Below are 13,885 nucleotides of genomic sequence, written 5' to 3' on the forward strand. Positions count from 1 at the left end.
TTTAGAACCTAATGAGAAGGTCCCCTGTCTTGTCTACCTGGACTGGATCTAACTCTAACATTTGCAACAGGGTATTTATTGTACACAGTTTGAGGGATAAGGAAAAACTCATTAATCTTAACATCACCCTCTCTTAGGATTTACAAGTCTTAGAGATCGCTTAGAGAATAATATCTTAGAGAATAATAGCTCATGCTTTGTGTCTCCAATAAACATTTTGGTTAATGTCACATCTAACAAGCATTAACTTTGTTCCGCTTGAAGAAATCTGAACCAAGAATACCTTCTGCACTTATGTCGGTAACCAATACCATAAAGTCAAATTCATATGTACCAAGACTTATGTGCAGATTGCATTTCCCCTTTACCATTGGCAAAGCACCATCTGCTAGAATGATGTTCTGGGTATCTGAAATATGGTCATTTCTAGTTCTTAAAGAGTTGTTTTCAGTTAGTCTCTCAGTTTTTCAAAATCATCCCTTATCTTTTCTTCTGCTGTAGCTTTTTCTACTAAAGATCCCCTGACTAACCCAGCTTCTTGTCTCCCTTAATGCTCAGCCCTTTAAAAATGCCCCAATTTCTACTGCAAGTCGTCAGCTATTAAGCTGCATGTGTGTTCAAATGAAAACATGAGTGTTCATACGGAGAGTGCAAAATGCAAAATTTTTATATTCGTTAACAAAAAAAGACCCCATGCACTCCGTATGAAAAATACATAAGTGTTCCGGAGAGGAGTAAATAAAAGGATATGGAGATAACGAACAGTATTTAATCTCAAAGTCCATAAAACAATACAAAATAAGAGCAGAGCAAACACGGACCCCTGAAACATCAGAGGTGGGATCATGTGCCATGGAGGAGTGAGCATCACCTGCTGACCGGTCACCCCCGCCGTGTGCTCCTTGTCATGATCAGGAAATAACGGAAAAATTCCGCCGTCAATTCAATTCAGTGTATAAATATTGGACTAACAATTGGTATGAAAAACGTCAGTCAGCATTTCACTCAATGATAAATTGTATTTGCTGACATGGTCATTGTATCGACCATAGAACTTACGAAATGATGACTTTAAACGAGACTGCTGATATTCTTGTTTCATCAACTTGCTTGTCAATAACTTACCTCGGTTTAGAAATTGTTCATACGTAGAGCATGCTCTTGCATATCGAATCATATGAGATATATACTGTATATATACTCCGTATGCAGGTGATGAAGGTATATTGCTGCATAAGTAAGGGAAGTTGACGATAGAAAAGTTAAAGTCATCACGTTTATCATATAGCTTGTTGTTAGATTAACAAAAGTGTAAAATGTGTGGTAAAGGATGAAATAAAGTGTGCTGATACAGGGTGTGTAATAAAGGGGCCGTGCGTGTGTTCATATCAGGAGTGCAAACATCCGGTTTTATATCACAAAACATTTAATAATTATTGTTACTTTTTATTATATTAAAAATTTCTTATATAAGGTAGTAGCCAATACCTTTTTAAATGGTTTCTTATTTTTTACTAGATTCATTGCGTAGTTGGAGCGAAATTCAAGGCTACAGGATATCCCTGTAAGACTAAGTCAAGCCCACCATTTTTCGCTGGAGTAGATGTAAGTATTTTCACTCTTTGTTGACCATTGATCATTGACGTTAAGGCCAAGATCTAGTAAATGAAAGATACCTACATACAGTGTATTTATCAAATTCGAAATAAAATTCCTTTAATGATGCTTTACAACTTAAGCTCGGTCAAGTAAGGTGTCTTGGGGCATACTTTTTAGGAAAACAAGATGAAAAACCATATATTAAGCTGTCTTTGTCAATAAAAAAGAAAAACGGTCATGAATATGGAAGTTTTTTTCATATTCAACAAAGGAAATGTAACCAGATTCCCTACAGTATCTCAGAAAACGGTATGTGTTCATGATCTCTACTTTAAAATAATATCAAATTTGATATACGTACCGGGTTTCCGTTTCATATGATTTCAATTTGAATACCATGAAAATATTCTATATTCTACATAATTCTGCGAAAGACGGAAAGCACGGGAAAAAAAGTTGAAATTGTTTATGACATCATAATATTTGGATCTAGCACTAAAATTGAGTCTAAAGCCATTTACTAGATTTTGACCTTAAGGACTTGCATGTATTATTGTTGTGTGAATTTAACTTATGAATCATTTTTTGCATATATTAGTATAGATTGGAAATGTTAAATAAAGATCCATCTTTCATCTCTGTTAAGATTTAGAACTGAAACTGAAACTAGTTCAGTTTATTGAAATTAGGAGACAAACATACAGCTGTACTGTAGGCAATATTTACAATATTTACAATCGTAATATATTGAAATTGAGATTTATATACCATAAGTAAACCTTTAACATAAGAAGAATGATTCAGAATTGAAAAGGACAATTTCTTACTATTTGGAATAGGACTAATTTTCAAATGTCTTAAAGAAAGCAGACAAAAATATCTGATCCATTGATATGTACGAAAAACAAAGCTTACATGTATTAACTTTAAGGACAAAAATTGGTTTTGCCCTGGCACAAAAGATTGTAGAAGAGCAGAGGATGTAAAAAAAAAATTGGCTGTTTCCATTTACTGATTGGCGTCTTCAGCGAAATATAGGACAACTGTAGTTTAATTGTTCAGTTTTTCTTTTCTGTCAGTGCTAGAAAAAATATTGTGTACTGCACTGTGCTTTATGTATGTCCTTACTTGTGACAGTCTTGTATTATTTATTATACCCCACGCAACTAGTTGCGTGAGGTATAATGTTTTTGACCCGTCCGTCAGTCAGTCAGTCAGTCAGTCCGTCAGTCAGTCAGTCAGTCAGTCCTCTTTTTTTGTCAGCGCAACTCCTCATAAACCGCTGCACAGAATTTCGTCAAACTTTGCAGGTATTTAGGACACAGTGTGTAGATGTGCATATTACCAGGAAATTCCAATTCCATTATTTTTTCCGGGAATTTCCGCACTTTTTAACTTAGGCATTTGGCCATACCTTGAATATAGAGATGAACAGTTTGTCAGCGCAACTCCTCATAAACCGCTGCACAGAATTTCGTCAAACTTTGCAGATATTTAGGACACAATGTGTAGATGTGCATATTACCAGGAAACTCCGATTCCGTTATTTTTTCTGGGAATTTCCGCACTTTTTTACTTAGGCATTTGGCCATACCTTGAATATAGAGATGAACAGTTTGTCAGCACAACTCTTCATAAACCGCTGCACAGAATTTCGTCAAACTTTGCAGGTATTTAGGACACAATATGTAGATGTGCATATTACAAGGAAATTCCGATTCCATAATTTTTTCCGGGACTTTCCGTACTAAATACTTAGGTTTTTGGCCAGTTTGTCAGCGCAACTCCTCATAAACTGCTGCACAGAATTTCGTTAAACTTTGCAGATATTTAGGACACAAAATGTAGATTGCATATTACCAGGAAATTCCGATTCCTTTATTTTTTTTCGAGACTTTTCGCACTAAAAACTTAGGTTTTTGGCCATACCTTTTACATAGAGATGAAAAGTTTGTCAGCACAACTCCTCATAAACCGCTGCACAGAATTTCGTTAAACTTTGCAGATATTTAGGAGACAATATGTAGATGTGCATATTACCAGGAAATTCCGATTCCTTTATTTTTCCGGGACTTGCAGCACTTTCCAACTCAGACTTTTTGGCCATATTTTGAATATACAGATGAACAGTTTGTCAGCACCACTCCTCTTAAACTGTTGTACATAGTTTCGTCAACCTATGCAGATATTTAGGACATATTCCATTATTTTATCCCAAAGAGTTTTGCCTATTATTCAAGAAAATTTCTCACCCCCCCCCCTCTCACCCCCAACCACTTCAAATTAATGTTTGGATTTGTATAATGCCAAGAAATTTTGATTCCATTATTTATCTAGAAACTTCATTCCACATTTATATGTCCTCATATGCAGGACGTTTTGATGTGAAGATTTTTTTGCAGTTATTGCCCTTTTTGATCTATACTATGTATTTAAAGTGCCCTAGCTGTGCCTTTCATTATGTGTTTCACCGTCAAGTTTTGGGGGAGCGTGGGGTATGTGAGCTAGCTCACTTTTTCTTTCATTTCTCTCTATTATGATTTATTCCATCAGCAAGATCAGTGCTTATAAGGGTACATGTTCTAATGATGTAGGCTATAGAGCTTTATATTTCTTTTACCTGTGATAATCATTCTTTACCTGTGATAATCTATATCATTCGTCTGCAATTTATGTTGTTTCTTTATTTTTAGTTTATTTTTTGAAATAGGTGCTAGTGTTTGTGCTTTTTTCTTACCCTTAAGGGTACTTACCACAAACAAAAAATGGATGCGCGGGTTGATATATATTTTTTGACTGATTTTGATTTGTAATGACATAAATAATAAATCCCTGAAATATAAAGAAATCGTAGGTTTTCCTTGATGCTTAGATTTGAGATTTTATTTTGCCTTCTATATAATTCCATACAAAATTTTGCACAATTTTTTAACTTTATGACAAAATATTATAAAATTCTCCCATTCTACTTGGTAAACATTATTCAGGTTGTCAATTTAAATGTAAATCTATGAGAAATAATGCTGATTTCTGAAAAAAAGTTTGTTTGTGTTATTTACCCTTAAAGATCCATTTTAATGGTTCATTTAAAATTTTTTCTTTTACTAACAATAGAGAGGTTAAGCAGATGGCCGTGTACGTCTACATGTACGTGTAGCTAGGGAGATCCCCTTATTTAATGCGATTTACGTCATTAGTTTTGCATACCGCGTAATTCTACAAGTTGTTCACAACATGTAGATTCGCAAGTACACGTAGATGAAAACTTGTAGCCTCTTAAACTCAAACTTCAGAATATATATTTTTTAGCCGGTGTGTGGTATGAAGTTGAGAATTTATTACGTACGTCCAATATATCTTTTTTTTAATTTCAAGTCATAGATTTATTTGATAAAAATGAATTGTCAAGTGCCTTGCTGAAATGACGTTTTTCACGTACCAGTACACGTGCAGTTTGTTAAACAGAACACGACGATAGCTACGCGTACGTGTAAAATCACTTCTAGGTTACAGGTAGAAGTAGAAGTTCACGGTCACATGCTTACCCTCTCTAATATTTATTTTTACTAATCTTTATCTTTGTGTAATATGTTAAAGTCGCTTAAAGAGCTTACTTCATCTCATGTTATTTCTGCTGCACTGTATATGTATATATGCCGACTATATATAAAATTTAATTGACTTGACTTGAACTGATGTTGGGAAATCTGCAGTGTATGATTAAGTACACTTACGGTCAGACGAAACGTTCCTCAAATATCTGTTTTGTATATTTTTGAAATGAATGAAAAAGATTCAAAATTTTCATTGCATTCTGATTTCTAAATTAGTCTCTAATCATCTTTAAAAATGAAACACTGAAAGATCTAATTTTGGAAAATTAAATTCCCCCCCAAAAAATATTTAAGAAAGACTACCCTTTGCTATCTTGCACAAATACCTGGTTATATACCTCTCATTATTTGCATGTGAGCGAATCAGTTCATTCGACAGAAATTACACACGTGTCTAAATTTACATTTGTGTGAAATATACTGCGGTGTGCAAATCGTGTCGTATGAGTGGGGTAATAGTGTATTATATTTAAGACATTTTAACACATAATGAAATTCCTCTTCTAATACCCGATTCATACGACATGATTTGCATCCTTCTGAATATTTTACACATATGTTAATTGTCATACATGTACAATTTTTGTCGTAGGAACTGATTTGTTCACATGAAAAGTCTGCACATTTGAGTAAATTTGCACCTGTTCAGGTTTAGATCCAAGTTACTTTTTGCATACACTTTGTTGCAAATTTTTTATTCTCGCGTGTAAATTCTGTCGTATCTTTACGTATGTATTTAGTATTGCTTATTGCAATGTCCATGTTTTTATAAATCAAGATTCCGTACCTAAGAAGGTATTTGAGAAAGTTCCAAATGTTCCCATTCCTGTGATTTACATTTCACTTTTATTTCACTTTCAATTTGGGCGTCTAGGTATATTTTTTTGTAAAGCGCTTTGAGTAGCATTTATGCTAGAAAAGCGCTATATAAATCCAATCATTATTATAAATTCGAAAAATTAACTTGTAGGAAATAGTGGTTTCTGTTTCCAGAGTGGAGAAGGACATTTGGGGTAAAGTACATGTACTAATCTCGGCGACCCAGCGTATGCAATACATACACAACAGTAACAACGCTTAAAATGGTTTGAAGGATTCTACATTCTACATAAAATTGGCCTTTTTTTTTAATCCCTCCTGTCTTAAGAATTTGTGTCAAGATTTCGTACCTAAGAAGGTATTTGAGAAAGTTCCAAATGTTCCCATTCCTGTGATGTACATTTCACTTTTATTTCACTTTCAATTTGGGCGTTTAGGTATATTTTCTTGTCAAAAGTAAAATTATTTTTCCATCTTTTGAACAAGTTGTACATCCCCGCCTCAAAAAAATCCAAATGCTTATAAATAGTAAAGCACAAGGTGCGTAGGATTTTAAAGGTTTTTCGTCTTCACGGAAGAACTTATAGTTTTTCTATTGTTTCTTAATAAGGTCTTTCGTCTGTAAAGAAGACCTTCTAGTTATTCCACTGTTTCTAATTATTGAGGTCTTCCGTATTCAGCGGAAGATCCTTTTGTAAGGGTCTTTTGTTTTCAGCGGGAGACCCCTCTATTATTCTTATAGGGTCCAGAAGGCTTAATCTTTGACGCTTTATATCTTGAAAGTGAGAAATATTTTGATAAGTTATATTGAATAAAAGACGTTCAAAATAATGTTTTAAATAATATTCAACCTTTCATTTTTCGCTAAACGTCCCCATTAAGGAATTGAAGGGTTGGCCCCGAAATATTTCTTTTGCAAATATCTCGAAAACAAAAAAAGAATCTCTCAACACTTGTTTAACAAAAAGTGTCAAAAGCATGAGCACTTGAGGTAAAATCCAGCAAAAGGGACTGAGCACTCAAATTAGGGGCCGAGAGAGGCCAAAAGTCTTTAATAGATAACTCTTTGTCATTCAGCATTTTGTTTTACATTACTGAAGCAAAAATGTTTATCTTAACAATCTACAGCTATGTATTATGAATTTAATGTCGTATGTATCATAACTAGTACTAATTGTAACGGGAACCGTTACAGATGTTCCCCAAACGCTCCCCAACTCCCTTTTGGTGCCATATTCCCTGTAAGCCTTCCTCTGTGCATTTTTAACTTAAAGAACGTTATCCGAGAAGGATACGAATTATATTCAGATTTTAGCATTGCACGCATGCGCACATGAATGCATGTTCGTAATGATCATATCATCTTGTCTTCACTATCTATATAGATATACTTTATATTAAAGCATTTAGTTAAAAAGTATTAAAAATCACTCATTGAAGTGTATTTTTAATTTCAGTCGTTCCAAATGCACGCACGGAGCTCGATGGGCCCGAAAAAATGTCTCGGAAACATCTTACGAAATTTGACACATTTTGTTTCATATCTTCGTACCTGTTTATAATTTGCTAAAACATATAGAAGAAAAAATGTGCAAAATGTTAAGAACTTTCATTTAATATCAAGAAAAAGGGGCTGGCCCCTCAAATTAGGGGCTCAGAGGGGCCAACAGTCTTTCATATATAACTCTCTGATGATCAATATTTTGTTATACATTACTGAAGCAAATTTATTTATCTTAACAATTTGCAACAACACATTATAAAATTTTGATCATATGTTACGTAATTAGGGGTCACAAGGAGCAAGAATGTCAAATCTTTGCCGCCTTGTATCTCAGAAAGGGGGACTATTTTGATAAGCAATATTGAACAAAAGATGGTCAAAAGCATGTCCTAAACAATATGCATACTTTGAATTTTTGTAAAACGACCCCATTAAGGACTTGTAGCGACGTCCCATAAATATTTCTATTTAGCATATTTCCATAACGAAAAGAAATCTCTGAAAAAGTGGTGAACAAAATGTCTTCAAAATCATGAAACCTTTCATTTAATATCAAGAAAAAGGGGCTGACCCCTCAAATTAGGGGCTTAGAGGGGCCAAAAGTCTTTCATTTATAACTCTCTTATGATCAATTTCTTTGATTATTCTTTATTTAGTAAAGTTACGCCATTTTGAGAGAATGAAACAATGTACGATTTACTGAATGTCGTAATTAATTAGCATAATTAATTCGTTCAATTATGTAAATCGCACTTCACCCGAGTATACCCGATAGACCGTACGCATTTCATAGCGGTCCGGATTTCTTTCTTTATTAGTGTTCTTAAAAATTTCCAATTCAACATGTAATTAAAGATATGTATGCCGTGTGAAACAGTATTTTTGCACAGCTGAAATCGAACAGAATTTTCCAAAGTACGATAAGCTTTCAAAAATGAAGCATTCTTGCAAATTCGACGAAATATTATTCGGTATTAACAAGGTACTGGTCGGGAAAAGAACATGATATTCTCATGCATATTTATAAAGGACTGACGTTTATCCTGGATCTGCGCATGTGCGCGGGAAAAGCATCGTGAGAATCATCAGGTTGAGGAAAATATTTTTTGTGACGTCTGTTCCGCGAGGAACACAAATCGACCAATCAGCTCAATGAGTTGCATTTAATGCATTAATGGGTTACTACATAAATTACTACATGAGTTTTTCGAAAAGGCTAGTTTTTCAAATGGCTCTCGGAAAGACTTGATGCATTTTCTCAAGCATTTACACGCTTAATACGTTATGTACATTACTATTTACTAATCCCATGCTCATATTTGCATACAAATTAAAGTTTTCCCCACTCCATTGTACAGGTCCGTTTGTTTAGAGTTTCCCCGTGCTGTACTGCTAGTGGACATTTTCGGTTGAGTGAACATTTACAAAATAACGACTACGGATCTTCAGTATGAAGTTCACCCAACCGAAAATGTCCAGTGAAAAGACAATTGCACATGATTATTCCTCGGTACAAAAAGCAACCAACTCTGAGGTGTGCTCACGTATTGACAATCCCTAACTCACATGTTTGTAGTAAAAACATAGAAGACCATCATGCTTTTCGGTTCATTCACAAGATTTGACCATTGTTTGCTGTGAGCATGTGGGACAACGTGATCATGAATATTTCAATAAGAGGCGGTTTATTATCCGACTCGGAGAGAAAATAATTTTTACCAAATAATATTTCATAACTTTTAAAAGTGATTGGTTGGAATTGTCTTATTTGCAGAAAGTATATAACTTATATAAATTGATGAGACACCACATATATTTATTTCTGTTAAAATAAAACATTAATACGGCATATATAGCTTTAAGTATGTAAATATCTAGTGTTTAGTAGTTTATTAGTAGTGCTATTTGTTTTTGTTTCTCTTTTTCCTTTGTTCTTATGTCTTTTTTACTTTTTTCTTTGTCCTGAGAGAGGGACAGGGCGTCCCGAAAATTTGACAATTTTTATTGTTCGTGTCGTTGGTCATTTTGAGTGCTTTATATAAATTTCCATCCGTGACCATGTATCTACTTGGTAGATCCGACATTAAGGATATACAGTGTTGTTGGTTTTTTAGTGCTATATATATATATATATATATCATTTATCAATTTGCAAGTTAATTGATTGATTGATAGATTATATATAGTTTAACGTCCATCTCGAGAATTTTTCACTCATTTGGAGACGTCGCCGTATGCCGTTGAAGGACTTCAAATTTTGACCTTTACCCGGTGTAACGTTGAATTTTGACCCGGGTTGAAAATTGACCCGGGGGTCATTTTTCAACGTTGAATACTGAGACCAAAGGTGTTGAATTTAGACCCTAATCCGTTGAAAACTGAGCCGGTTCGTGGAATTTTGATCATGAAACCGGTTCAAAATTCAACAGCATAAAAACACATATTTATGATTGGGTTTTCACTACTGTGACTTAATTCATAGGTATGATGCCCCGTTTTGGTATTTACTGGAAAAAGTAATATCCCCTATTTGAATAAGAGATATCACCTGTTCCAATAGATGATATCACCTATTTGATTTGAATTTGTGATATCACCAATTCGAAAAGGTGATATCACTTATTCGAATTGGTGATATCGCCTATTCGATTGGGTGATATCACCTTTTCCCGTCGAACAGCTGTAGTTTTTTTTTTTGCTTACAAATTAATTTCTTTCACTTATATATCATGTAAACAACAAGAAAATCGTAGAAAACGCATGAAAACTGGGTAGTCCGAATTTTCTTGGTTCCAGTGGCAATCTATATATTATAGGGATCATTCAGTAATGACTGTTGTAAGAAACTCAAATAGGTAATATCACCTTTTCGAATAGGTGATACCACTTATTCAAATAGGTGATAGCACCTATTTAGCACGAAAAGGTGATATCACCTTTTATTTAAGCTCTCTGACTTGATCACATGATTAAGTATATAACAGCATAAGACTTGAGTTACTATTTATAGAATCTGAAATGCATATTGACTTCATGTTTTTTTTTCTTGTGATCATATGCTATATTGCAGGAGTCCTTTTAGAAAATTTCATTAAAGTGAGTGACATCGATCCCCCCCCCCCTGCCAGGTTTTTTCATAGAACAAGTGTTAAAATGGAGATAATTTTTTGTAAAAACAAAAATAGTATTGATTTCTCAATTAAAGATAATATAGAATATGACTTGATGTTTCTGAAAAAAATATGACTACAACTTGTATTAATATTTTTTAATGTTCCGTAATTGATGAGACGTAACAATGCCTTGAAGTCTTTAATTAGGATCTACATGTACTTTATATAAAAACATATTGGATATCTTTGTCAAAAATTGATACGAGACATAATCAAATAATTAAATTAGCATTCTGAATAACTAAATCCTTTATAATTACTTCATCAATGTATAAAACGAAACACATTTATTTAATAATATTTACATCCACTGAATATTTTCTCTTTTATTTCTTAAGAAACCCCATTGCGTTCATCACTGCATAAACTACAGTAGGCAGGTCGCCTGTACAGATTTCTTAATCAGTGGCTGTTCCATCAATGAAACGTATAAAGACGTTCGCATCATTAATACAATAATTAATCTTTTTAATCCTACTTTAAGTGATTATTTAAACAGATATAAATATAAACAATAAAATGCTTTCTTAGTTTGTTGTTACTGGAATGAACGGTCGCAGCTATTGCAGAAAAAATTTACATAACCCGCTTACGCGGGTTATGTATTTTTTCTGCAACAGCTGCTTCCGTTCATTCCAGTAACAACAAACTAAGAAAGCATTTTATTGTTTAATTAAACAGCAAAAGCTTAATTTATGCTGATCCCTAGTCTCTAAGTCTTGAAGAGAGAAAACTTGTGCCTTATTCCCAAAATTTTCAAATTTTGTTTTGTCAATCTGTGTGATAAAATGATTTATATTCTATAATAATGTGAAACTTTACATTCCTATTTAATTGAGTTTACAACCAATTCTAGTTTAATTTGTCATATTTCCCAGAATGCAATCATGGCAATTATTGAAAAAGAAAAAAAACATCGCATAGGAAATCACAGAGATAAAATTATGTTATAAAATGAGAAGTTTATCGAATAGGAATCGTATTTTTTCGAATAGAAATGGATGCTAGTATGTTTTTGAACAACAACTTTATTGCATATAAACCAAATAATTATCGAATAAAAAAATTATCGAATAGGAATGACAAAATTAGCGAATAGCAACCGATTCTTTTAAATATTAATGACATCGAATAGGAAACGCATGTTTTCGAGAAAAAATTATGTAAATTTTATGATATATGAATCATATTGTCACATTTCCTGTAATTGGAATAGCAATTTATCGAATACAAATTACAAATAATGGAATAAAAATAACAAGTAATCAAATAGGAATCACATTCTATAGAATAAGAATTTTTTAGAATAAAAATAATCTCATTCTCAAGGTTATGGTCCGAAAGCGATCAAGCCGAGACAGTCTACCGACAAATAAGTTAATTGTTACAAGGATTTCAACAATTTATTTAAAGTCAGCATTACTTACATGCTTTTCGCTATATTGCTCTTTTCACAAATATAACCTATCATTGGAATCATTTTGGTTGATGTGTTTCATTCTAATTTTTAGGCTATAAATTTTGTTATTTTTATACTGAATTTGAATGGGATGTTCCGCCCACCTGATCAATATATAAAGGGCTACTTTCTATATAGATTGCAGATTTTAAAGATTTTTGTTTTATGCCCTATTCGTTGTTTTGTAGTTATTTATGGATGCCATGGATTTTGGAAAGTATTGTCAAAAATAAAGTTGTCATGCTTGAAGATAACTAAAACCTTGCAGTGTTCAAAATGTACATGTATACACAGGGTGATACTGTATGTTTATTTCTATTTTTCTTGAAAAGGGAAAAAATTGAAACCGAAATATAAATAAAGTGATACTGATAAAACCCGTAAAACAACTTCCCAGCTAAAAAAAAAATGTTCAAATTTTGAGGTGGGGTCAATATTCAACAGGGTCAATTTTCAACTTGTTGACGTCATCAGGTGTAAGAAAAAAAAATATCAAGCTGTTGAAAAATGACCCCAGGTATAAATTCAACGGCTTTTGGTCTCAATATTCAACGTTGAAAAAATGACCCCGGTTCAATATTCAACGTTGAAAAATGACCCTCGGGTCAATTTTCAACTCGGGTCAATATTCAACGTTACACCGGCACTCAGGGCCATTGAGCAATGAGGGATCTTTATCGTGCCAACACCTGCCGTTGACACGGGGCCTCGGTTTTTAAGGTCTCATCCGAAGGATCCGCAACTTTAACTTCTAAGTGCCGAGCGCATGGCGAAGGAACAGTTTCTACACATTTTTTTATCGACTTAGGTCAGTCACGACCGAGATTCGAACTCACTTCCTCCCGATCATGGAGCGAGTCTCTTCCGACTGAGCTACCCTGAACGGTAATTTGAAAGCTAAAATAGAAAATTTAATTATCATATCATATGTGATTTATATTATTGTAAAAGAAACTACACAATGATACAAATTATATTCTTACAGGTATCAACAACCAACCTAGAAATAAAGCGAGGAAGTTCTGCGACTCTTTACATTACATTAACAATTCCATATGCTGATCAAATCCTTATTACTGATAATCCTTTTCAATTACCAAAACTTGATATTTCTTTAAATCTTCTTAATAAAAAGGATAGATCATTTGATTGCGGTGATGAGACAGATTTAAATATCAATTACTGTGGAATAAAAGTACCCGCTTACACATTCAGTGAGAGACATAAATATGAAACAGATGAATGGAAGAAACCACACAAAATTACAATTAACAACATGGAAGACGGTGATTATAAAATTAACAAGCATCTGACATTAAGGTTAAAGACGGCAGCAACTCAAGGAGACGAGAACTCGCCGAGCAAAATATTTGAAGATGTTTTTTTACCAGATGTACAGGTAATTATATCTGATTATGGATTTTGTTTTTGATTATTACTTATAAGTAGAAGATAAACGAAGCTCACGCTTTTAAAATTTCTAGAAGAATTCAAAATAAATTATTTGAATTTTTACTTTATTTAAATATTATCTATTTTTTTAGCAAATGATATTTCTTTTTTCAGGAATTTTTCTTACAAAAGAAAAAAAAACATTTCATATTAATTTTACCCATGAAAATAAACGAAAAATCAATCGAAAGTAAGGGGTGGGGGGTTAAAATATGAATTTCAATCTGTATTATGTCCTTTTCTCAAATAAAAAAAAATAAAAACA

The 13,885-nt window shown here is 33.2% G+C and overlaps 1 protein-coding gene across 1 annotated transcript in view; it reads left to right on the top strand.

Annotated features, from left to right (window-relative positions):
• LOC134251518 (uncharacterized) overlaps positions 1-13,567 on the top strand; it is a gene marked incomplete at its 3' end in the record, with an annotated part of 73,362 nt that extends 59,795 nt beyond the window's left edge. Inside the window, exons 5-6 of the mRNA XM_062733933.1 lie at positions 1,519-1,605; positions 13,154-13,567. Coding sequence (XP_062589917.1) covers positions 1,519-1,605; positions 13,154-13,567 — 501 coding nt within the window. The remainder of the gene's footprint in view (positions 1-1,518; positions 1,606-13,153) is intronic.
• Between the last annotated feature and the right edge of the window lie 318 nt (positions 13,568-13,885).

The sequence above is a fragment of the Saccostrea cucullata genome, unplaced genomic scaffold, assembly GCF_032062105.1.
Source record: "Saccostrea cucullata isolate Sc308-1 unplaced genomic scaffold, CSIRO_AGI_Scuc_v1 ctg2096, whole genome shotgun sequence".
Classification (NCBI taxonomy): domain Eukaryota; kingdom Metazoa; phylum Mollusca; class Bivalvia; order Ostreida; family Ostreidae; genus Saccostrea; species Saccostrea cuccullata.